The sequence below is a fragment of the Pelophylax lessonae genome (assembly GCF_965119305.1).
Source record: "Pelophylax lessonae genome assembly, chromosome: 3".
Taxonomy (NCBI): Eukaryota; Metazoa; Chordata; class Amphibia; order Anura; family Ranidae; genus Pelophylax; species Pelophylax lessonae.
The window spans coordinates 384,189,574-384,216,374 of NC_138770.1; the positions used below are offsets into that span (position 1 = coordinate 384,189,574).

The window sequence follows — 26,801 nt, forward strand, 5'->3', positions numbered from 1 at the left end:
ATGGGACAGGGCTACAAGTCCCAGGAGACTGGGGAGTTGCAACAGGAAAGGAAAGGGAAGGAAGCTTGATGCTCAGGGGAAGCCTCGCGGGGAGCTGAGAGGTGATCAATAGAGTCAAAGCTACTATACTGGAGAGTCGTCTACTTTAGTGTTCCCATCAGAATAGGAGAGAAGGAGACTCTGCTGCCACGTCTTCCCAGAGGTCAGAGCTGTGAGAGATCACCATTTTCAGGTTCTAAGTTGCTCCTGACATCACTGGTCCTGTTAGAGATCGTCTTGAGTTGCCACTGACCTCAACATTTCTGCGGAAGATCATACTGAGTCGCAGCAGACCCACTTCTTAAAGGGATAGTGGCACCGATTTTTAGGATACAGTTTGGGTACTCATGCCTGTTAATGTGGGTTCCCCACTCAAATCTGAGTTTTCCAACATCACAATTTTTGGCCTCAACTATTACCAATAAACTGGTCAGTGGGTCAGGGTTTGGAGAGACTAACAGACTTTTATTTCCCAAAGCCAGTTGGGATCCCTTTTAGGGTTCAAGGGCAAAGACTTTTTGTCCTCCAGGTATTTATGGTGTTATGGCAATTTAATAATCATTACTTTTTACTGTTAATGCTGTATTTTTGAGAATATTTTCCCAAGTATATCCTCCTCAACTAGCCTTGGTACGTCAGAGGATGTGGCATTACAGGTAAGGTTGTGGGCATCTGGAATCTGGTGAAATAAACATCAATAACTTCTTCAGGGGTAAGTACTACAAATATATGAAAAATCTAGCTCTGACACTGCTGATCAAAGGGGTCTGTAATGGCCACAGCAAGGTTGGATAAAGGTATCTAGACTGAGCCCTAGAGATCGGTTGTGCTTGTAATCGTAACATTATGTGAATGTGCAGTACAAAATGAGGAGAAGCATATGCTCACTTCTAAGTGACCTCCACACCTCTGAACTGTGAGACACCTGATTGTACAAAGAACACTGGAAGAGGGTGCTAAAGGCTGGCCTTGCTCCGAATAATACTACAGCCCATTAATGCTTGGAAAACTGTAGGGAAGTGTATGCTATGGTGCACAGCATAATTTGTAGGCCAAATTAAATCCAAAGTGGCCCTAAAGCAAAATCCACACTTGGAGGAGTTGAACAAAAAAAATGAGGAGTTTAGAAAGTGGGAAGTTTTGAACAGGAAAAAAGGGACGCTCTTGAGTGTGTGTGTGTGTGTATATATATATATATATATATATATAATACATACACATACCCACACACACACAGTATCTCACAAAAGTGAGTATGCCCCTGACATTTTTGTAAATATTTTAATATATCTTTTCATGTGACAACACTGAAGAAATTACACTTTGTAAATGTAAAGTAGTGAGTGTACAGTTTGTATAACAGTGTAAATTTGCTGTCCCCTCAAAATAACTCCACACACAGCCATTAACATGTCATAACCGCTGGCAACAAAAGGGAGTACAACCCTAAATCAAAATATCCAAATTGGGTCCAAAGTGTCACTATTTTGTGTGGCCACCATTATTTTGCAGAACTGCCTTAACCCTCTTGGGCATGGAGTTCACCAGAGCTTCACAGGTTGCCACTGGAGTCCTCTTCCACTCCTCCGTGACGACATGACAGAGCTAGTGGATGTTAGAGACTTTGCGCTCCTCCATCTTCCGTTTGAAAATGCCCCACAGATGCTCAATAGCATTTAGTCTGTAGACATACTTGGCCAGTTCATCACCTTTACCCTCAGCTTCTTTAGCAAGGCAGTGTTGTATTGGAGGTGTTTTTTGGAGTTATGTTGTAATACTGACCTGCGACCCAGTCTCTGAAGGGAGGGGGTCATGCTCTGCTTCAGTATGTCACAGTACATGTTGGCATTCATGGTTCCCTCAATGACCTGTAGCTCCCCACTGTCGGCCGCCCAAGACCATGACACTCCCACCACCATGCTTGACTGTAGGCAAGACACACTTGTGTTTGTTTGGTTGCCGTCACACACGCTTGACACCATCTGAACCAAATAGGTTCATCTTGGTCTCATCAGACCACAGGACATGGTTCCAGTAATCCATGTCTTTAGTGTACGTGTTTTCAGCATACTGTTTTTGGGCTTTCTTGTGCATCATCTTTAGAAGAGGCTTCCTTCTGGGACACACTAACGCAGACCAATTTAATGCAGTGTGCAGTGTATGGTCTGAGCACTGACAGGCTGACCCCCCCCACCCCTTCAAACTCTGCAGCAATGCTAGCAGCAGGCATACGTCTATTACACAAAGACAACCTCTGGATATGACGCTGAGCATGTGCACTCAACTTCTTTGGTCGACCAGTGCAGGCCTGTTCTGAGTGTAACCTGTCCTGTTAAACCACTGTATATCCTTGGCCACCATGCTGCAACTCAGTTTCGGGGTCTTGGAAGTCTTCTTATAGGCTAGGCCATCTTTATGTAGAGCATCAGTTTTTTTTTTGTTTTTTTTTTTAGACCCTCAGAGAGTTATTTGCCATGAAGTGCCATGTTGAACTTCCAGTGACCAGTATGAGAGAGTGAGAACACCAAATTTAACACACCTGCTCCCCATTCACACCTGAGACTTTGTAACACTAACGAGTCACATGACACCGGAGAGGAAAAATAGCTAATTGGGCCCAATCTGGATATTTTCACTTAAAGGTGTACTGTGTGTTGAGTTATTTTGAGGGGACAGCAAATTCACACTGTTATACAAGCTGTACACTCTCTACTTTACATTGTAGCAAAGTGTAATTTCTTCAGTGTTGTCACATGAAAAGATATAACAACATATTTACAAAAATGTGAGGGGTGTACTCACTTTCGTGAGATACTGTATGTGATTATATGATGCATGAGCTCCTATAAAATGTCCCAGCTTACTCTGAAGCTGTGTTTTGAAAACAGTGAGCTCCGCTGCACCAACCACTCTCATAATCAAACTGGGCTAGCAGTAAAAAAAAGTGTTGTCTTAGAAAACTCAAACCTAGTTTACACTGAAATATGTGTATGTACATGTCTTCAATGGAGGTCATAAAAATAGAAGAAAAACTGTAATATAGTCATAGTTGCACACAAAAGAAATAACAGGGTTAAGTAAATCTAATCAAGTAATGAAATATAAATAGCATTCCTATAAAGCTTCAAAGGAAGTTCAACATTAATTAACATGCACATTAAACATTTATAATAGTTCAGCTATTATAGTAAATAAATCCAGCATTCATCATAACTCATACCTGCCGACCAGCTTTGACTTCCCTAAGTACATTCTCATAACAAACTTCTTCCGTATCATGGAGTTGTTGAGTCTATAATATAATAAAAAATATATATTTAATAATAACAACATTATTATAATATATATATATAATTTATTAGAGCTGCATGATAAATTGTTAAAAAAATTGCGATCTCGATTGTTGGAGCTGCTGGAGAACTATTTCTTTTAGATCAAAGGAATGAACTTCCATCTGTAAAGGAGGGCAGTTTAACCTCTTAAAGACTAAGGCCCCTTTCACACGGGCTTTCCAATAAGGTCCGCCTGTCAGTTTTTTTCAGGAGGACCTGATCAGATGCTCCATTCACCTCTATGGGGCAGAGTATATCAGCGGTGACACCCGCTGCTCTTCAACTCGAACCAGTCAGTGAAATCCAGACGGATGGAAACTCTATTTTCAATCCGTTTGGAGGATCGGATCAGATAGGAACGGATGAAAACGGACAGGTGGTCCGTTTTCATCTGATCCCCCCATAGAGGAGAGCGGGGATCTGACAGGTCTGTCTCTGCAAACAGAGTGGAGACAAGCCTGTCATCCACCTGCTCAGCGGGGATCGGCGGATTGATCCCCGCTGAGCAAAATGGAGTCCCCTGGGCGCAAAGCTAGTGTGAAAGGACCCTAAGCCGTTTTCTGATACTTGTTGCTTACAAGTTAAAATCCCTATTTTTTGCTAGAAAATTACATAGAACCCCCAAACATTATATATATATATATATATATATATATATATATATATATATATATTTTTTTTTTTTTTTTTTTTAACAGAGACCCTAGAGAATAAAATGGCAATCATTGCAATCTTTTATGTCACACTGTATTTGCGCAGAAGTCTTTCAAACCCATTTTTTGGGGAAAAATACAGTAAACAGTAAAGTTAGCCCAATATTTTTTGTATAATGTAAAAGGTAAAAAAGATCATGTTATGCCGAGAATCATGAGAGTATTGTGATCTTTATTCTAAGCAGAAAAAATTGTGATTCTCATTTTATCCAGAATCATGCAGCTCTAATATATATTTATTGTGTGTGTGTGTGTGTGTATATATATATATATTTGTTTTTTTTTTTTACTGTAGAATGAATAAAATTATTTCACATCCACATCATTATAATTCCAAAAGTGGTTACTAAGATAGACTGCATAAATATAGTTTTACAGCACCACTGGTATTTAGATACATTGACATGCATGACCTTTGAACTTTATGACTTGAATAAAAAGCTCTTAGCGTACATGCATTTTTATTTTGACAGGAATCCTCAATGGCTTTTAAATACACCTAATTTACATGAAATAGTGCATAACTCTATAGATAAAAGGTTGATTATATTTTACTTTTTCCAGAATCTCAGAAGAGATGAGAACAAGCCAGTAATTTGTATGGATAGTGAGGAATATAGCAACATTTCAGAAAAAAAAAAAAACAGAAAAGATTGGAATCCTAATAAATGTTCTATGATTGGTTACAGATAGTCCATAAAGTTAACCTGCCAGTGATCTGAAACAAAAAGATACACTTACTTGACAGAAAAACTGTATTTTTGTACTTACTTTAAAATGAGTTTCTAGGAGTTCATTAAGGTATACAGGATCAGAAACAACTGGTATATTCTGCTGTTTAAAGGGGAATTGGACACTGGCGAAAAAATAAACATATAAAATAAAAAGCTGTTAGCCAGCTAGCTGCAACCTCTCCCACTCCCATCAAGCTTCAGCTTTGAAGGATGGAACCTGTCTTCCCTAATGAACTCCAAGAAATTGATTTTATGTTGAGTACAAAAATGCTGTTTTCTTTCTGTAAGGTCTGAATGTAGATATTCCAGTTACTTTTGTTGTTGTTTCAACTTCCCCGTCACTTGGCCATATCTTGTATATAAAAATGGAGATCAGCTATAGCAAGAGAAAGGATATTTTTTATGTTGGAGGCTATAAACTGCAGGTCCCCCAGGCAGAGTGGCTGGTTGGAATGAGAGCCAGAGAGAGAGGGCAGCAAGTGCCATTCATGCTGAGGCTTCTGCTAGGACAGCGTAGTGATTGGGTTAAGGCCTGTATGGGAGCCTGTGTCCCTAGGTTGGGAGTGAAACAGAATAGAGACACTTTTTCCTTAATCATAAACAGATTCTTGATCCCTACGGCACCAGCAACAAAGCTTTCTAAAGGATACACCCCATGCCTATTCCTCTATTACTCTGCTAGTCATTACCTGCCTCTCTGAGTGATGCTGTACAGAGGATTATAGGAACTTACTTAGATTGCTGCATTTAAAAATAAAATCAATTATTTTGTCTTATGAAAAAAATTGGATTTTTGACTTAACCGTAAAATCCATTTATCTGATGTTCATTGACGGACACAGCTCCTAATCTTCTTGACCATTGGGTTATACTGCCCCTTACATAAGTAGGGCACTAGACAGGAAAAAGCTTGACTATGCCTTCACTATGCCTATTGGGCAGTCCCAAGGGGTATACTCCCACTCTCAGCTACAGGCACTCAGTTGTATTACAAGCAGTGTCAGAAGAAAGCCAACTTTACCGAGAGGTGGGTGCTGTGTCCATCAATGGATTTTACAGTAAGTCAAAAATCCCATTTTCTCTTTCATTCATTGACGGACACAGCTCCTGATTCTTCTTGACCATTGGGATGTCCCAAAGCAGTGTCGAACTTGAGGGGCGGGAACAGCAAGAAAAAAATCCCCAGGCCAAACCGTAGCCAACTAGGCAAAACAAGGCTCAACCATAAAAAACTGGAGCTCACCTGAAAAAAATGCACTCTCAAAGAGGACCAGGTGCTCTAAATAGCAGCCTGCAAAACCTTGCGGCCAAAAGAAGCATCCGCAGATGCCAACACATCCACCTTATAAAACACTGTGAAAGTGAGCACAGACGACCAGATGGCCGCCTTGCAAACCTCCATCACTGACGCCTGATGACAGAAGGCCCAGGAAGCACTAACTGCCCAAGTAAAGTGTGCCTTAAAAGGGAAAAGAGGAACCTGCCCCTAATTGAATAGGCCTGAATCACTGTCTGTCTGATCCATCTGGAAATGGTCGCAGCAGAAGCAGCCAACTTTTTTCGAGGACCATTCGTGAGTACAAATAGTGAGACTGAATTCCTAAAAGACTCCGTAGCCTCCAGGTACAACCTGATTGCCCCAACCACATCCATAGAATGCAAGCCAATTTCCTTAGGATGTTTAGGCCTGGGAAACAGGGAAGGCAACACAATGTCCTCATTCAAATGGAAATCAGAGATGACCTTTGGAAGGAACAACGGCCAGGGACGAAGAACCACCTTATCTCTGATCCACCAGGTAAGGTGAACAACAAGACAACACCGCCAGCTCCGACACCCTGCGCGCAGAAGTAATAGCCACCAAAAGGGCCACCTTCTGGGACAATGTAAGCTGGGGAACCTCCAAAAGACTTTCGAAAGGAGGTTTCTGAAGAACTGACAGCACCAAATTAAGGTCCCACAGAGGCAATGGAGACCGCACTGGAGGAGCCAAGTGTCCAACTCCCTGGAGAAAGGTACACACTTGGAATGTGTGGCCAATGTGTAGACATTGAAATAAAACTGCTAAGGCCAAAACCTGGCCTTTGATGGTACACAAGGCTAGGCACTGCTCAACCCCCCATTGGAGGAAAGCCAATATCTGAGTCACTGAAAATGAGTGAGGGTGAACCCCAAGAGACTCACACCATGCAATGTATGTCATACAAGTACAATGGTAGATCTTCCTAGAGGTAGATTTTCTAGCCTTTAACAGCTTAGGAATAACCGATTCAGACAAACCTCTATCATTCAGCACCTGGCTTTCAACAGCCAAGCCGTTAAAGCTATCAACTATAAAGCAGGATTGGCCCTTGGGACAGCAGATTTTCCCTGAGAGGAAGTCCCCAAGGAGCATCGGTGACCAGCTGTGCCAGATTGGCATACAAAGACTGGAGAGGCCAGTTTTGAGCCACCAGAATGACCAGAATCCCTTCCGCCACGATCTTGCACAGGAGTCATGGCAGAAGTTTGAGAGGGGGGAAGGCGTAAAGAAGATGATACTGACTCCAAGGGGCCACTAAGGCATCTGTGGCATTGGCTGGAGGATCCCAAGACTCTGCCACAAACCTCTGTACCTTCCTGTTGAGAGGAGAGGCCAACAGGTCCACCACGGGAGTACCCCATTGGAGACACAATTGATAAAACACCTCCGAATGAAGCGACCATTTCCCCTGGTCCAACGCCTGTCTTATGAGGTAATCCAATTGCCAATTTTCCACCCCTGGAATCTGTACAGCAGAGAGGGCTGGCACGAATCGTTCTGCCAACATAAGAATACTGGCTACTTCTCAAGCCGCCAGGGTGCTTCTTGTGCCCCCTTGGTGATTGACATAGGCCACGGCTGTGGCATCGTCCGATTGAATGCGTACACCCTTGAAGACGAATTGTCCAATGATCCAGACAAAGTCTGATCGCTCGGAGTTCCAGTACATTGATCGTCAGTCTGGGCTCTTGAAGAGTCCAGACCCAATGAGCACAATCTGTGCCGAGGATGCTTCCCCACACAGACAGGCTGCCATCCGTGGTGACAACCATTCAGTATAGAGGGAGAAAGGATTTTCCCTGTCAAAGTGCCAGAAAAGGAAGCCACCAGATCAGGGACCCTCTCGTACCCCAGCTCAACAGGATCAGATTGTCTAGAGCAGTGTTTCTCAACTTCGGTCCTCAGGGCACACTAACAGGCCAGATTTTAAGTATTACCTTGGGGAGATGCAGACTAGAATACTGCAATCACTGAACAGCAAATTATATCACCTGTGATGTATTTCAGTTTTCTTGCAAACCTGGCCTGTTAGTGTGCCCTGAGGACCGGAGTTGAGAAACACTGGTCTAGAGCAGGGGTGTCAAACTCAATTTAATCGTGGGCCACATCAGCATTATGGTCTCCCCCAAAGGCCTGGTTGTATCTGTAAGACTAGATGTCCAGAGCACCCCAACCCTTCTTTACATCAAATGTCAAGAGCCCCCTCACTATCAAAACTCAAGGGTACCTGACCCTCCCTTGCATCAGAGTGCATGCCCCTTACCTTTTGCTGCTTCCAGGAAGAAGCTGGGGCGGAGCTGGAAAGCAGAAAGTGCAGGGTCTGGAGCAGGATCAAAGGAGGGCTGGAGTCAGCTGCTGGAGTCTGAATGCGAAGACCAAGAGAAGTGGAGAGGTGTGCTGCGGCTGCACATAGAAGCACAAAATCTGGCGGAGTTCTGTCCACCTCTTTGCTGTCAACTGCTGAGACAAGGAGGAGGGTAAATGAGGGGGGTGCTGCAGCTGCAGGAAAGGTGCGAGGGCCTTATGAAATGGCCTAGCGGGACGGATTGGCCCCCGGACCTTGTGTTTGACACATATGGTCTAGAGACTGAGCATTCTTTCCATTTAAAAGGAAAAAAAAATGTCAGGACCAGAGATCCCAGCAAGGAACTAGGTCCTTACTCCTGACTAGGCAGGAAAAAAACTGAGTGCCTTTAGCTGAGACTGGTAGTATACCCCCTGGGACTGCCCCCATAGGTGTAGTCAAGCTTTTTCCTGCCTAGTGTCCTACTCCTGTAAGGGGCAGAATAACCCAATGGTCAAGAAGATAAGGAGCTGTGTCCGTGAATGAACGAAAGAGAAATATTAAAATATGTCTAAAGTTGTAAATGTTACCTTATGTGAAGGCTATTTTCAGTTACAATGCTTATGTGGTCAGCATTATACTATTCACAATTGCTTTGTAAATAACAACATTCATACCCATTTTCCAAAAATCTAACATCTGCTACAGGGTAAAAATGCAATGTCTTCCAAACATAAGTCAGTATAAAACAAATGCTAGAAACACTGCACTTGTCCTGAAATAGATTCAGAATTAGCTGATATTTCTTTGATCCCCATAGTATAAAGAAGCCAAGATTAGAAACAGAAATAGCTTTGGGCCATTTAGTACATTTGATTTTCAATATTTGTATGTGACTGGAGCTTAAAATTCATTGGAATAAACAAGCACTTCTGCAATTCAGTCTTACAACTTGGCTAAATAAACAATACTAATATATTTTTTTTTTTTCCAGTCTTGGAATCTTGTTTTAATATTTTCCTCCAACTTTTTAACAGGCAATTCTATGATTTCTTTAACCACTTGCCAAGCGGGCCATAGCTAAATGAGGGCTACAGTCAGCTTATTCTGAGAGGGTGTACAATGACGTCCTCCCAGAATCTTATTTTCTCTGAGTCCTCTGACAGACGCAGCCCTTCCAAGTGTTCTTCACTATTGGGTAATGGCACCATCTGCAGGAGCAGGCTAGGTAGTGAAAACTTAATTAAAAGCTTTTACTTAGACATACCTTAGGGGCTGTCCCTCTAGACATTACCCTCAGACACTCAGAGCTACTATTCAGTTTCGTAGCAAGCAGTACAGGAAGACAACCAACCCCAAGATAGAGGGGCGGGGCTGCGTCTGTCAGAGGACTCAGAGAAAATAATTGTACAAAAATTATACAGACGCAGCCCTTCCAAGTGTTCTTCACTATTGGGATGTCCCAAAGCAGTGCAGGTGTGAGGGATGGGAAAAGACGCAACTAACAAAACGGTAACGTGCCAACAAGGCCAGAAAACAAACGTGGCCAACAGGGCAACAAAAGCTCAACCAACAGGAGCTAACCCGAGAACAACAATTCACCCCAAGAAGAAAAAACATACCTCTTTAACCGCTTGCCGACTGCTCACAGTATATTTACTGCGGCAGTCAGCCCCTCACAGGCAGAGTGACGTAGGTCTACGTCGCTCGCCTGTGAGGCTCTGGGGAACGAGCGCGCGCCCGCGGAGGCGCGCTCCCGCTCCCACTCGGTCACGGACCCCCCCGCGCGTGTGACCAGCAAACCAGATGTCCGCCGGTCACTCGGCGATCGGCGGGGGAGAGGGAGAATGTCAGGCAGCTTGTGTAAACAAGCCACCTGTCATTCTCCTCGCTGTAAAGACACTGATCACACGGATCTAGTATGTAGATCCGTTGATCAGTGTCCTTACAGCTCAAGCCACAGCCAATCACAGTAGAAAGCACGCCCCTAGGGACACACACAGCCCCTCCCTCCCAAATAAAGTTAACCCCTTCACTACCAGTGTATTTTTACAGTAACAGTGCATATGTATAGCACTGATTACTGTAGAAATGTCACTGGTAACCCCAAAAGTGTCAAAAATGTCAGTCAAGGGTCCGATTTGTCCGCCCCAATGTCGCAGTACCGCAAAAAAAAAATCGCAGATCGCCGCCATTACACGTTAAAAAAAAAAACAACAAAAATTACAAAAATCTTTCCCTTTGTTAGTAAACGCGATAACTTTTGCGCAAACCAATCAAAATACGCTTTTTGCGATTTTTTTTACCAAACATAGGTAGCATAAAAAAAATTGGCCGAAAATGTTAAAAAATTTTCATTTTTACATTTTTTTGGGGGGAATTTCATATAAAAAATGTGAAAAATATTGTTGTTTTTGTAAAATGTACGCTCTTTTTTTGTTTATAGCGCAAAAAGTAAAAATCGCACGGGTGATCAAATACCACCAAAAGAAAGCTCTGTTTGTGGGGAAAAAAGGACATCAAATTTGTTTAGGTACAGCGTCGCACGACCGCGTAATTGTCCGTTAAAGTCACGCAGTGCTGAATCGCAAAATACCCCCTGGTCGTTAAGCAGGAAAATCCTCCGGGGCTTAAGTGGTTAACAAACCGCAGCGCTCAAAACTCTGTGCCCAAAGGAAGCATTTGAGGATGCCATCACATCAATCTTGTAGAATTTGGTAAAAGTGTGCATAGATTACCAGGTGGCCGCTTTGCACACCTGAGTCACTGAAGCCTGATGGCGAAAAGCCCAAAAGGCACTCACGGCTCTAGTAGAATATGCCCTCACAGGGAAAGGAGGAACCTGACCCTTTAGTGAATAGGCCTGAACAATAGTCTGTCTGATCCATTAAGCAATGGTTGCAGCGGACGCAGCCGAACCCTTCCGAGGTCCCTCAGGAAGGACAAAGAGGGAATCAGATGCTCTAAAGGATTCTGTGGCTGACAGGTAAACCCTGATCGCCCAAACCACATCCAAAGAATGCAAGGCAAATTCCTTGGGATGCCTAGGCTTCCCACAAAGCAAAGACAAAACAATATCTTCATTGAGGTGGAAGGCAGACACCACCTTAGGGAGAAAAGACTGGTTGGGTCACAGAACAATCTTATCCCTATGAACGACCAGATAAGGCGAACGGCAGGACAGAGCCACCAATTCAGACACTCTGCGAGCAGAGGTGATAGCCATTAGAAAAGCAACTATCTGGGACAACACAGGCAGAGGTATTTCTCTGATATTCTCAAAGGGAGGTCATTGCAAAACGGACAAAAACATATTCAAATCTCACGGAGGCAAAGGGGCCCTCCGTGGAGGAGCCAGATGATGCACCCCTTGCAGAAAGGTGTGAATAAAGCAATTAGTCGCCAAGGGACGATGGAATAAAATGGCCAAGGCTGACACCTGCCCCCTAACTGTGCCCAATGCCAAAACGCTGTTCCACGCCTTTCTGCAAGAAAGCCAAGACCCCCGCCACTGAAAAGGAGGGAGGATGCAATCCTTGCGACTCACATCAGGCAATGTACGCCTTCCAGGTACGATGATAAATCTTCCTGGGGGTGGCCTTCCGAGCGCTCAGCAAGGTAGGAATAACAGCATCAGAGAGACCTCTGTCTCTCAACACCTGGCATTCAACCGCCATGCCGTTAAAGCCAGAGACCGTAAAGCAGGATGGAAGTTCGGCCCTTGAGACAGCAGATCTTCTCTTAGAGGCAGCCGCCAGGGAGGCTTGACTACCATCTGGACGAGGTCTGCATACCAACACTGTTGAGGCCAGTCTGGGGCCACCAGAATCACTTGTATCTGTTCCAACGCTAACCTGTGGGGGAACCTGGAAAACAGTTGAATCGGGGGAAAGGCATAAATCAGCTGATACTGGTGCCAAGGCACCGCCGTGTCTGTGACGTCTGCCAGAGGATCTCGAGCTCTGGCCACGAACCTTTCCACCTTTTTGTTGAGATGAGACACAAACAGATCCACGTCCGGAGTCCCCCACTGGGCGCACAGGAGCCGAAACACCTCCAGATGCAGAGATCATTCCCGATCCAGGGACTGACGACTCAGATAGTCCGCCTGCCAGTTCTCCACTCAACGAATGTGAACAGCAGAGATAACTGGAACGTGCGCCTCAGCCCAAGACAATCTCAGCCACTTCCTTGGCCGCCCGGGCACTCCTGGTGCCCCCTTGGTGATTGATGTAAGCCACAGCCGTGGCACTGTCGGTTTGAACCCGAATCGGGGGCCGCACAACCGAGTCGCCAATGGAGCAGGCAAAGTTATATTGCCCTGAGCTCCAGAACATTTAATCGGCAGGGAGGATTCAGGCTGCCGTCAGGCTGCCGACAGGCTGGCATTGGTGGTGATCACTGTCCACAACAGGGGCAGAAAGGACCTGCCCTGGTTCAGAGTGGGTGACAGAAGCCCCCATGAAAGCCCCGTCCTCATGAGATGGCTCAAACACACCATCCTGTCCAAGGACAGGGGATTCCTGTTCCATTTGGCAAGAATCTCTGCTTGCAGAGTCCTTGTGTGAAACTGGGCAAACGGGATCCCCTAGAAAGCTGAAACCATCAGCCCCAGAGACCTCATGCAGGTCCACAGGGAGGAGAGATCGTTGTCACTGAGGGACCTGATCTCGCCTTGTCTGAACTTTTTCCTCCGGGAGAAAAACCTTCGCTAGAGTGGAGTCCAGGACCATTCCAAGATACTGCAGACATACCAACGGAGTCAGTGCCGACTTCTGGAAGTTGATGGTCCACCGAACTCCTGGAGCGTCTGAACCGTGACCGTCAGATCGCCCGACAGAGTGGCACACAAGCTCGCCCTCAACAAGAGATCATCAGCAGAGCCAGCACCGAGGCCAAAACCTTGGTGAAAACCCTGGGAGCCGAAGCTAGACCAAAGGGTAATGCCACAAATTGAAAATGCTCCTCCGCCACGGCGAAGCGGAGATACTGCTGATGACCTTCGTAGATAGGGATGTGAAGATACGCATCCTTCAAATCGATGGAGGCCAGAAAATCCCCTGGATGTAGAGACGCCACCACCGACTGGATGGATTCTATCCAGGACTTCTGCACCCGCACAAAGCGGTTCAGTGACTGGAGGTCCAGGATCGGAAGAAACTTGCCCTCCTTCCTGGGCACTGTGAACAGGTTTGAATAAAATCCGCAAAAATTCTCCCGCTGTGGAACCAGGATAATAACGCCGTGGGCAAGAAGGTCTTGCACTGCCCCCTTGAGATCCGTCAAGCGATCGGGAGACAGACGAAGATTTGATGGAAAGAACCTGTCTGCGGGCCGAGACCAAAATTTGATCTTGTACCCTGAACGAATCAGTTTGTGAACCCATTTGTCCTGAATTAGGGACAGCCAGGGTTCCTGAAAGTAATGCAGACGTCCCACCACCACTGAAATGGGTGAGGGCGTCCCTTCATGTGGAAGAAGACTGGGCCGCAGCACCGGACTGACTGGCCTTGGGCTTACTAGACCAGGAATTCTTGTTACTGCTGGGGGACTACATAAACATGGCTGCCAAAGCCAGGAAAACAGCATCCAAGGCAAAATGGTGGCACTGCATGGAACCCCACTGGACCCTAAGGAAGAAGGCATCCACAAGGAGGGGACCCCCCAGGGACACTCCGACAGCACCAAGTTACAGGCACACCGAAAATGGGTGCCGACAGCGACACCCACCCACCGCTCTCGGGCCCAACACCTACCCTCCTACCCAAAAATAAACCCAAAAGGGGGCTAAGGAGGGAGACGGGGCAGGTAAGGGCGACCTACGCAGGGGAACCCCGCTAGGGAGTGGGGGAAAAATGTAAGGGGAGGGGGGAGATGTGAGGGGAGGGGGGGGGGAAACGTGAGGGGAGGGAGGACACAGGAGGGGCCTACCATCCCCAGGGAGAGCCCACAACCACCCCAACAATTCTGAAAGAAAAGAGGGGGGACACCACTCACCACACCACGGAATCAGGCGGGCACTACTCCCAGCAGTCCACCGCACCATCTTGGAAGGGGGGGTCTGCGGCCAAAGGTATGCTGTGACTCTGATCCTGCCCATTGTTGTGACCAGGGCTATGCGATCTCGTGAGGTGTTTCACTCGCCGGCCAGCCCAGTGGGGCTTTTGCGCAGGCCAGACTGGGAAGACCATAAGGATCTAGAATATCAAGTGTGTCACCCAGTCCAGCTGTTGATTATAGTTCTCACAGGAACAAAAATAATAAAGAAAAAAAATTTAAAAATTACATTTAAAATGGAAAAATGCCAGGCAGATCCCAGCAGAGACAGGAGAGACCCCTGACCAGGCAGAAAAAACTAAAGTCCTAAAGCAGGAAGTGATGGTATACCCTCTGGGACTGCCTCAGGTGTGTACCCAAAATTGTTTCCTCCTGAAGAGAGCGCAGCATAAGCCCAATGGTCTAGAAGACATGGAGCTGTGTCCTTTAGTGAACGAAACAGAAATCATTTGCTTGAAATCTATCACTCTGTGTGTAAAGCGTCTATATAAATATAGAAGTTTCAACTTTTGAATTGAATTACTGAAATTAATTAACTTTTTGATGATATTCTAATTTTATGAGATGCACCTGTATATTACTCTGTTATTTGTGATATCTTACTGCTAATTTTTAAATGTGAACATCATTTTGTTCCTTTTTGAAAATTTGCAATAAAAAGTTTATTGAACAAATGACCATTGGTACCTAGTTCTCTTTAAAAAAAAGATTTAATATATTTATAAACTGTCAAACTGTAGGCCTACCACAAAATTAGAGTATGTCATATAGTGTTAATAAATTCAGGAACAGTGAACGCTTACCTACTAGGATTGTTAATGGGAACAGAATATAGGACAACGTTTTATGAACAGTGAGCAAACATGCATTTCCATAACTAAACAGACAAAATGCCACCCTAGCATATTAAATGCAAGCCTCTCTAGTGACTGCCAAACCTTCACATTCTCATATTTAATATGCTGCACAGCACTGACCTTATCATGCACTGTCAGAGTAGTATGGAAATTGACTTACAAAAAACTATAATGTCTGCTACATTGTTATTTCACTATTCAAAGCCAGTTTTCTAGAAGATGTGATGAGGTGATAGTCAACATTATGTTTTCAGTTGGCAGTATCTATTTCTTGTGAGAAAGTTACCATCTGTTGATTTGCTTTCTAATTTGGCATCCAGAAACATTAAAATGAAGCAAACGTCCAACTGAATAGTCATAAACACTGAAAAAGTCGAAATCAATACCAAACCTACACACTACACATTTGCAAGAGACCTGTCAGTTGTACTGCTACAAATCTGCTTAGCATAAAACACTTTGAATGTTTACTTGCCCAGCAAGTATTATCTATTTATTTATTACAGGTACTTATATAGTGTTGTCAATTTATGCAGCGCTTTACATATATATTTTACATTCACATCAGCCCCTACTCTCAAGGAGCTTAGGAAACTTGAGTATCCAGAGGAAACCCGCTTAGGCACAGGGAGAACATGCAAACTCCAGGTAGGTAGTGTTATGGTTGGGATTTGAACCAGTTACCTTAGAGTTGCTAGGTGGAAGTGCTAACTACTATGCCACTATTGAGATATTGACTACAATGATAATTCAAGATGCTCTTGAGGCTCTGAGGAAGAGGTTAAGCCTCGAAACGTGTAAGCCTTTCCAGCGTCAGAGGACGATACATCCCTTTGATCTTGATGCTGATGGCAACATACCTATTTGATATGCATGTATCAATAACGCGTTTGTGAGTATTTTTATACCTTTTATTCAATAAAACCTTGTTTAGAGGATAATTCACTAGGCTGGTGTGCCCTTGTGTTTGTTTTTTGTTTTCAGTGGTCTCAGACTACCCTGGTCTTGTAAGGGGCTGCAAGGCCGAAGCATTCCAGTGATGCAGAGTAGAATGTTTCCAGTAGCTGCATGAGTGTGGCAGGAGGTGGTTAGAGGATCACACCTTTCAGCGCAGGAGACTGACTTTTTTTTGGTTTGTTGTGTTACTGTTGTGGTTGGGATTTGAACCGGTTACCCTAGAGCTGCTAGGTGGAAGTGCTAACCACTAAGCCACTATTGAGATATTGACTATAATGATCATTCGAGATGCTCTTTTTAGAGTCAAATAGGGATGTCAAAAAAGTTAAAAAAAGTACCACTGGTTTAACAGGGACCTGATAAAAAAAGAGTTAAAGTGATTTTAAACAATCACCTTGTAAAACAACCGATTTTGTTTAAAATAGAAAAAAAAATGCAAAACATTTGTGTATAGAAATAAAAAAAAACAACACATTATAAATACCTTTTTTATAAGTGATCACATGCTCTCTCTTCTTAGCTGCATAAGAGCTGGGGGAGAAAAAACAGCAGCACACTGAGCTTCCCAGTAAATGGCTGTGCAGCAGGAGTGTGTCAGGACAAGTCTGAGAACTGATCACTGTGTGCTCTCCTGCTTTGTGTGGCCAGTGTTTAATAGTAAAGCAAGGGAACTGGCAGGTACACCAGGAATTTCACACAAAGGAAGCAATACAAAGAACAGAATACTTTCTCATACAAGTACAGGTCGGGAAAATAATTATTTGACCCCGCGCAGATTTTGTAAGTTTGTTCACTTACAAAGAAATGAAGGGTCTATAAATTTTTATCATAGGTGTATTCCAAATGATAGAAACAGAATATCAACCAAAAATCTAGAAAAAAAAAAAAACATGATACATTTGTTATAAATTGAGTTGTAGTTCAGTGAGTAAAATATTTGATCCCCTACCGACAAACAATAATTTTAGCTTCCAAAGACAATACGTGTCGTTGTGGTACACAGATTAGTCCTGTCAATTTAAGAAGATGCTCCTAACGACAACTTATGTATATAAAAGAAACCTGTCCACCAAATCTCTTTCTTCCATTCAAATTCACCATCATGAGTAAGACCAAAGAGCTGTCAAATGAAGTCAGGGACAAGATTTGTAGACCTGCACAATGCTGGAATGGGCTACAAGACCATCATCAAGAAGCTTGGTGAGAAGGAGACAACTGTTGAAGCAATTATTTGCAAATGAAAAAAAAAAAAAATGTGTCTGGATCTCCATGCATGATTTTGCTTCATGGGGTAAGAATGATCATTAGAAAAGTAAGGGATCAGCCCAGAACTACATGGGAAGAGCTTGTGAATGATCTCAAGGCAGTTGGGACCACAGTCACAATACACCGCCATAGATTGCAATCCTGCAGCGCCCGCAAGGTCCTGCTCCTCAAGAAGGCGTGTGTGCAGGCCCGTCTGAAGTTTGCCATAGAAAATTAAAATGATTCAGAGAAGGATTGGGAGAAAGTGCTGGGGTCAGATGAGACCAAAATTAAGTTCTTTGGCATTACCTCGCCTCTCCGTGTTTGTAGGAAGAAAAATGCTCACTATGACCCTAAGAAAACCATCCCTACAGGCAAGCAGGGAAGTGGAAACATTATGCTTTTAATTAAGATTTGTAAATTCTTGGATGAGAACCTTCTTCCCTCAGCCAGAACACTGAAGATGGGTCTTCCAGCATCACAAAACATACCACCAAGGCAACAAAGGAGTGGCTCAAGAAGAAACACATTATTGTGATTAAGTGGCCTAGTCAGTCTCCAGACCTTAATCCTATAAAAAAAATGTATGGAGGGAGCTGAAACTTCAAATTGCATAGGGGCAGACAAAAAACCTTAAGGGTTTAGAGAAGATCAGTAAAGAAGAGTGGACCAAAATCCCTTCTGAGATGTGTACAAACCTGGTTACCAACTACAAGAAACGTCTTACCTCTGTGCTTGCCAACAAGGGTTTCTTCACCAAGTACTAAGTCATGTTATGCTTGGGGATCAAATACCTATTTAACTCACTGAACTGCAACTCAATTTATAACATTTGTATCATGTGGTTTTTGTTTTTTGTTTTTTTTCTGGATTTTTGGTTGATATTCTGTCTCTATCATTTAAAATACACCTATGATGAAAATTATAGACCATTTTTTTTACTGTGTAAGTGGGCAAGCTTACAAAATATGCAGGGGAGCAAATATTTATTTTCCCCACTGTACACAGCAGGCACATATCAGGAACATGAAATGTTGAGGCAATGAACGCTTTAACATTTTTCTTATTTTCTTTTTCATGGAAGATCAATAAATACACCATCTAGAACCTAAAACCCTTGCATACTATGGGGATGTGTCTATCCCTCCAATTTTACCCCCTTGCATGCTATGTGGCTGAGTACCCCTCCATTACAGCACACTGAGTGACAGCACAGCTAACAAGAACAGAGAAAAGAGAGTGAAAAAACAAAGGTCAGTTTTTTTCCAAATGGCCTAGGCAAATTAAAAAAAAACATTGAATAGGGGGGCCGAGCTATCGGCAGTATGAGATGGCGGCGTGATCGAGAGCTCCGGCAGACCAGGGGAGAAAAACGGCACGCAGCGAGCACATTACCATGCCAGCCACCTCCGGAACAACACCCTTGGGCGTCCTGAGACACCCGAGCGAACCATCGACCATGTCCCACAAACGTAAAGAGGCCGGTAAGCCTCAGAAGCTAACGGCTTTTTTTCAGCACCAGCAGCGAGGAGACATCCAAGATGGCGCCGGTGCCTCGCCGCCGGCAACAACAGACAAGGCCTCAAAACCCAGCAAAGGCTCCCACTACAAGCAGCAAACTGTGAGTACCCCTTCTGGGAGTATATCCTCCAGTACCTCCACACCTGACTCGGGGAGCCCACTTAAATGCAGATTCAAACTTGACAAACTGCTTTCATCTGCTATTACCCACCAGGCTGCAGACTCAGGGGAGGATACCAGGGACCTCCTGGATTCTATAGAAGAATTCCCCACTACCAACCAGCCTGTGCTGGACACAGTTCTTAAGGATATGCTCCTCTCCCTCCGCAGCACTCTACACGCAGACTTGATGTTTTGCATGCATAAATTTGGCAAGGATTTGCAACAAGTTGAAGGCAGAGTAGATCACATTGAGAGTAAAATGGACAACTATGCTAATGCTATCAATGCCCTAGTAGATGACTCTGAAGGGAAGGAGGAGGAATTTGAATGGATGAAAGCTAAGCTAGCGGATATCAAAGAAAGGTCAAGGAGAAATAATATAAAAATTAGGGGGATCCCTGAAAGTGTACAGCAAACTGACCTCCCTGCATTTGTCACTGATGTGTTCAAGCAATTACTCCCTCTGACTTGGACTTGACGGTTGATAGAGTCCACCGCCTGCCCAAACCAGCGCACCTACCTGCTCAAGTGCCTAGGGATTTTATCCTAAGACTGAACTTTTTTCATGTCAAAGAGAGGCGTATGGCGGCAAGCGCAAAAAGGAGAATATTGCAGCTCAATTCGCAATGCTACAATTCTATACAGACCTCTCTTAATACACCATGCAACAGAGAAGGAACCTTGGCACTATTACTAAGGCCCTGAGGAATCATGACCCTCCTTACAAATGGGGATACCCTACTAAACTGATCATTACCAAGGATGGTAGAAATTACACTGTGGACTCCCTAGAGAGGTGCATGACCTTGTTGAGGCAATGGCACATAATCCCGGAGGAGGAGCCTGCTCATTCTGCTCATGGTGGGGCTGCCAGAGGGAAGCAAGAATGGCAAAAAATCACCAGCAAAAATGCAAGGAGGCACTCTTGAAAGCTTCCTTTTTTCAATTTGCTTTTATCCCTGTTGTCAAGGACCTGAGGCTTATGCTCCACGACCCCTCACTTACTACCTGAGCAGCATAAGCTGCATTTGAGCAAGATGCTCATCTATTTGAAGTTAAACTGTTTCATTTTTTTTTTTTTTTCCCAATTTCTGCTTTTGTTTTTTTCATTCTTATGAGTGCTTTTGGACGAGTTCTATGCATCTTTTTTCCACTGACATCACTGAAGGATCCCTGAATCTTATGTCTCTTTCAAAACTTCCAACCACAGACCCCCAGTGCATCATGGGGCTTGGAGGAGACGGTGTGTAACCCACTTCAACTACAGGTACTGCTCTCTCTAAATGTCTATGAAGGGCTTAAATCACCCCTTAAAAAGGAAATCCTTGTGGCAGGAAGCTTTGCAGCATCATTGTGATGTTCTAGCAGTGCAAGAGACGCATTTCAGTAAGATCGCTCCTCCTCTTTGCTCCCACAGGAACTTCCCCATGTCTTTTTCGCCAACGCTGACGCAAAACAGAAGGGTGTTATGTTGGCTTTCAAATATTCCTTGACTTTTGAACTTAGTAATGAAGTGACAGATCCTCAAGGCAGATTCCTCATTGTGGTTTGCCTCCTTAATTCAGTGCTTTATACTATCGTTGTTGCTTATGCACCTAACCAGAGACAGCTCTGCTTTTTTGAGAAACTTATGAAACTTGTTCGTAAACACCAAAAGGGCAACGTACTCTTATGTGGAGACTTTAATTGCACACTGGATCCCTCTATTGACTCTACTGGGAGGAAAAATGCCAAAACCCCAGCACTAGGCCACCTGCTACTTACCAACGAACTATATGATGGAGAGACTACACTTTTTTTTCCAGACCCCAGAAAATATATACGAGAATAGATCTATTCCTCTTAGACCGATGGTTGTTGGATAAAGTTTGCTCTATTTCCATCAATTTGATCACGTGGTCCGACCATGCGTCTGTGACGCTGGCTGACAAATTCTCCTGCACATCTTCTCTAGTATGGCGGCTCAACCCGCGGTTGTTGCAAAATTGTCAGTTACGGACGGCAGTGGCAGCCCATTTGACCAAATTCTTTACTGATAATTAACATTCAGTACAAAACCCTTTTACAATATAGTGTGCCCATAAAGCATACCTCTGCAGCATTTTTATTAACTTTGGGGCCAGGGCCAAGAGGCAGTGGCAACAGCGTTTGGACACCTTATTATCTGACATAACCCGCACAGAAGAACTCAACAAACGCTCACCCACTCAACCCCTATCAGATAAACTACTAAAACTACGTAATGAACTACGTGCCTTACTGCTCGACGACTTTGAGAAATCTACTCGGCGGCTAAAAATGACTTGTTATGTGACGGGTAACAAAGCGGGGAAACTTTTAGTGACCAAATTGAAAGAGCACAGACGTAAGGCTAGAATACCTTCCCTAATTCACCCACAATCTAAAACCGCTGTATCCCATCCCAAAGACATAGTGAGTATTATAGCTCACTGTACAATCTATCCTTAGACTCTGACACTGTTCAACCCAATCCCATTGCCATAACGGATTTTTTGACTAAACTTAAAATTACCTTGTCTCACACAAAAGTCAATTAGACCTCCTTAACGCTCCATTTACACCTTTAGAAATATTGCGGGGGATTAAGACTCTCCCTAACAATAAATTGCCTGGGCCTGACGGGTATATTGGAGAGTACCTTTAACTCTACAGCGAGACCCTGATACCGTCACTAACTAGAATGTTTAAAGCTGCGGCTGCCTCGTGCCCTTCCCAAGTGAAATGCTTAAAGCTATGATTATAACATTACCGAAGTCGGGGAAGGATCCTAGTTCGCTGCAGAACTATTGACCCATATTTCTCCTGAACACCGACTTGAAACTATACACCAAACTTTTGGCACTGCGCTTGACAGATATTTTACCGCATCTGATTCACAAAGACCAGGCAGGTTTCATTAAAGACAGACAGACAGACCACTGACGCCACACGTAGAATGATCAACACTATACATTTAGCTAACATCTCTAAAACCCCATCCCTACCTTTAGCCTTGGATAAAGGCATTTGACAGGGTCCATTGGGGCTACATGCGCCAAGTCTTGGGGGCGTTTGGATTCAGTGGACCCATCTTGACCGCTATCTTAGCCTTATATGCCAACCCGTCAGCCCAAGTATACACCAACGGGTCTCTTTCTACTCCTTTTAACATCACAAATGGTACCCGCCAGGGATGCCCGTTTTACCGTTGATTTAATTTAATGTTAGAACCATTGGCTTCCTGTATTCGCTCCCACCCCACTATATCTGGCTTTGGTACCCATGATGATAAACAAGTAATAAGTCTATTCGCGGACGATATTATCTTGACTTTAACGGATGTGGAAACCTCTCTGGCTTCAGTACACACGACTTTGATGTTGTTTTCTCAATTGAGTTATTACAAAGTTAATGTGACCAAATCACATGTTCTAGGTTTGAATGTCCCTTAGCAGTTACAGTCTTCGTTACAGGCTTCCTTTCCATACCCGTGGCAGCCCACGGGGATCCAATATTTGGGGATTACCTTGACCTTCTCTACTTCCTCTTTGTTCCACTCCATATACCAAGTATTTTTATCATCCCTACCAGCTAAACTAGATAAAATCTCTAAATCTGAACTTTCATGGTCAGGGGGCCTGGCGGCAATTAAGATGATGATATTGCCACAATTTCTTTTTCTGTTTCGCTCCCTACCTATCCCGGTCCCAGGTTTTTTCTTCAAGAAAGCGCAAACTCTGGTAAACTCATACATTTGGAGGAGCAGGAAGGCCAGATGCGCGTTCAGTAAGCTCATTAAATCTAGAGCAGCAGGGGGTATATCTCATCTATTTTATCTCAAGCTAAATTTTGGTTTAGTGATCCAGAGGATCGTCCATGGACACTTTTGGAGAGTAAACAAGTTTATGCATCAGATCTGTGAACCTACCTATTAGCATCCCCTCACCTCAAAAAAGGGATATTTCTCCCCTACTATTGAGGCCACTACACAAGCATGGGTGGAATTCACGAACCTACCTAGGGCACTATATCCCCTATCTATGCTTAAATTTCCGCTAGCTGGGATAGCCCACTTTATTCCCAATATATCCATTGCGCACTGGATTACTAGAGGCATCCAATACACAGACAACCTTTTGGCTGGCCCAGCTATTAAGACCTTTAGATCCTTACAAATTGAATATGGGTTGCATAGTAACACATTTTATACCTACCTGCAACTACACCATTTCCTGAGCAAAACTGCATCCCTAACTACTTGTATCCCATGGACGGTGTCTCAGTATTCCACCTCACCTACTTCTAAACTTAGAGGTATCAGTCTGTTCTACAACTTATTTGGGCTTAAAGACACATTTTCCAAATCTCCGATGATTTTAGCTTGGGAGAGAGAATTGGGAATATCCCTTCCTGCAGCTCTCTGGCAAAAAGTGCTTGTTACCAACTATTCTGCTACTAAATGTACTTCCTTGTGGAAAAATTCCCAAAAAATATTATTAAGATGGTATATCACGCCCCTTAGATTATCTAAATTCCAACTAGGGCAATCTCCAAACTGTTGGAGACAATGTGGTGAGGTGGGCACTTTGATACATATTTTATGGGCTTGCCCAAAAATCAACCAGTTGTGGCAACAGATTTGTACTATTGAGAACACCTACCACATCAGTATACCAGCTACCCCGGAAGTAGCGTTGTTCTCCATAGACCTTCATAAAATTCCACCAAACAACAGAATACCAATAATTCACATACTACTTGCTACTAGATTAACGATAATACGCCATTGGAAAGACCATCTCCTATCACTGAAATCATAAGCCTTGTTACCACACAGGCATTTTATGAGGTGGCATTTGCTTCTACCATGGGTAGACACGAGACGGCAGTATCCAGTTGGCACAGTTGGTTTGTAACTCAAGGCATTCGAGACTGCTGATTATTGTTGAAACCGGTTTTAAATGTTCCTTCACATAGCCAGCACTTCTCTTATTTCTTTGCTGTTCTTTTCCTTTGGTTATTTATGCAGTTATTTTGAAATATTTTTCTTAATGACTCTAAAACTCATCTCAACATGTTCGCCTAACAAAGCTGTAAGTTTACTCGTTTGCAGTATTTTATGTTCATGTTCTTTGTTCCTGCGAGAGCGTCTTTTCGTTTGTCTCTTGTTAACTTGAACAATCTCAATAAAAATATACTGAAACAAAAAAAAAACCATTGAATATTTTTACAATAAAAGTGTTGGGTTTTGGGGTTCATTCAGACCTGCCTAGTCTGTTGAAGTGTGTTGAAGTGTGTTAATGTGCATTATTTCATATAAATGAACTGTATTAAGGTAGCCTATTTAAAGACCTGCCAATGCACCATAACAGACACTTAATTTAGACATCTATAAATTACTGCGAGCATTGACCTGTGTCCAGTAGAATAGACAAGGGGTGTGGGGATTACAGGGAGGGAATATGGGGGTCCAACTTCCAGCAGTATTACCAATCATTAGTAAAAGTAGAGAATCATGTTGTCATTTGCACAAGTATGTCTATTAGCAATCTGTGAAAAAGTGTATTTTTGCTGGCACAATCACAGACAACTTTCTGGGCTCTGTCATGCAGTGCAGCTCAGAGCATCACGTTCCACCTTCCACTAGATCCTTTTGGATGCCACCCTGCAGGAGATCAGAGAATGATTTAAAGGGATGAGGACTGCTAACTGTGCAGAGGCTGTACATCTTTCTCAAAGATTGGCAGTATTTGATCAAAAAATGTGGGTATAGGCAAGATGTGATGTTACCAGTCCAGGGGCATTGTTTTACGATTTTACACAGGCTGGTTGCAAACAGCCAGGACCCAACCTGTTTGAGTTAAGTTGATTAGTGCTGTTCTTCCTTGCTCTGCCTCTATTGTACCTGTCATTAGGCACAAACATGCATGCACTGCTTTAACAACATTGAAGCAACACAGCTCAGAAGCAACATGCAATTATTAGAGTGAGTGTCTTGTTTTATTATTGTACATGTCCTTTTTTACGTACATTTTTGCACAAAGGATTTGTGTGTGAGCGCTGCAGGAATTGTTTATAGTGTTTGATTTAGGAGGTAAACCTGTACAGCATAAACTACATCCAGGCAGTGAGGGGGGGGGGGGGTTTCTTTGCATGTACTTGAGCTGGACAGAGTTGGGATAACAATGTCCTGGTTGAGGCAAAAGGGCAAAACCTCCTTAGAAAGGAAGGAGGCTCTAGGCCTCAATAAAATTGTATTCTTGTGAAAGACCATAAAAAGGATAAGGATATGGACTCCAGCTCAGACACATGTCTCACAGAAGTGATGATGACAAGAAATGCAACTTTGTGATCCCACAGATCAGGACCAGGAAAAGCTACTGAAGATTGTACAGAAAGAGTCCCATTAGAGATTGCCTGTACAAAAGTCTTAAATATGTAAACCAAACATTTCATATTCTTGATATATGCCTGCTATACCTTGTGCTTGTATGAAAAAGTATTGTAACGACTAGACTTTAAACCATACAATTATGCACATATTAACAGAAAGTGAGGCAGTTCTGGAGTTCTAATGAATCATGTTTCCCATGGCACCCACACAGAAGAGCAGTGCTAAAGGCAAAAGTTGTAGTCTTGCAGCAAGATTACGATCTATAATTGGATAAAACTTGCCACTGATTTCTCAAGCCTAGATTGCCATGGTCTGGGTAATTGACAAGGTGACAATAGCGAGTAGTAGAACTTGTCCTGCCAAGGCAAAGAAAGCTTTCAGAAGAGTCTCTAAATCCCTAGAGGGGGGGATTTCATCAACTGAAACAGCTGATTGATTAGTGTCAGAATGACTGGAACCACAATGGAAACACTAACTCCTCTTCAAAATGATCAGGAGGGAATAGCCTCTCTGTATTGGGACAATCATTACATAAGGCCTAGTTCCCTTGATCCATAAGATGGAAAGGTTTTCAAGAAGCAATATTTTTGTTAGTGCTTGGAAAATATGTGGGGGTTTATCAGCACTAAGTTGACTGATTCAGAGACTAGAAACGCACTGCTTCAACCAAAGAGTCCACAATAGTTAGCATGAGGCGAGTAGATGAAGAAGTGACATCATGAAATTCTGATGAAAAATTGTTTGCGGCCTCCGCTAAAAGGTCAGAACCTTCTGCAAATGGAAGTGAACTAAATAGTTCCGGTTGTAGGGACTGGAAATAATCAGGGGGTGGAAAGGCAGACGTGCATTTATGGGTGTTAGTTATAGCAATTTCAGAAGTGGCGTCAGCCTCTGGAATAGATAAAACAGTGGCAGAAAATGTTGTATTAGTCAGACAGACCGCATGATGTGTCTCTCCAAGGGTGCCAGTGCGTCTGTGTAGGACCATGATCTGAAAAGGGTACTGCTATCAGCTTAGGAGGTACTTGGAGTTTCCACAAGGCCTGCAACAGAGTTCCTGTTATTTGTCTCATGTGCTTCCGAGAAACCCAACATTGCTAAGTAAGGAGCTTCCCCTGCAGGGGTGTCACGAAACATATGTGGACAAATAGGTTTCAGAGTTTCCAGCATGAAGTGATCGCAGAAGCCCAGATGCTGACCAAG

General features: G+C 43.6%; 1 protein-coding gene across 1 annotated transcript in view; it reads right to left on the minus strand.

Annotated features, from left to right (window-relative positions):
• ASCC3 (activating signal cointegrator 1 complex subunit 3) overlaps nucleotides 1–26,801 on the minus strand; it is a 1,118,804-nt gene that overhangs the window by 682,132 nt on the left and 409,871 nt on the right. The window contains exon 12 of the mRNA XM_082251201.1: nucleotides 3,260–3,331. Within this exon, the coding sequence (XP_082107327.1) occupies nucleotides 3,260–3,331 (72 nt within the window). The remainder of the gene's footprint in view (nucleotides 1–3,259; nucleotides 3,332–26,801) is intronic.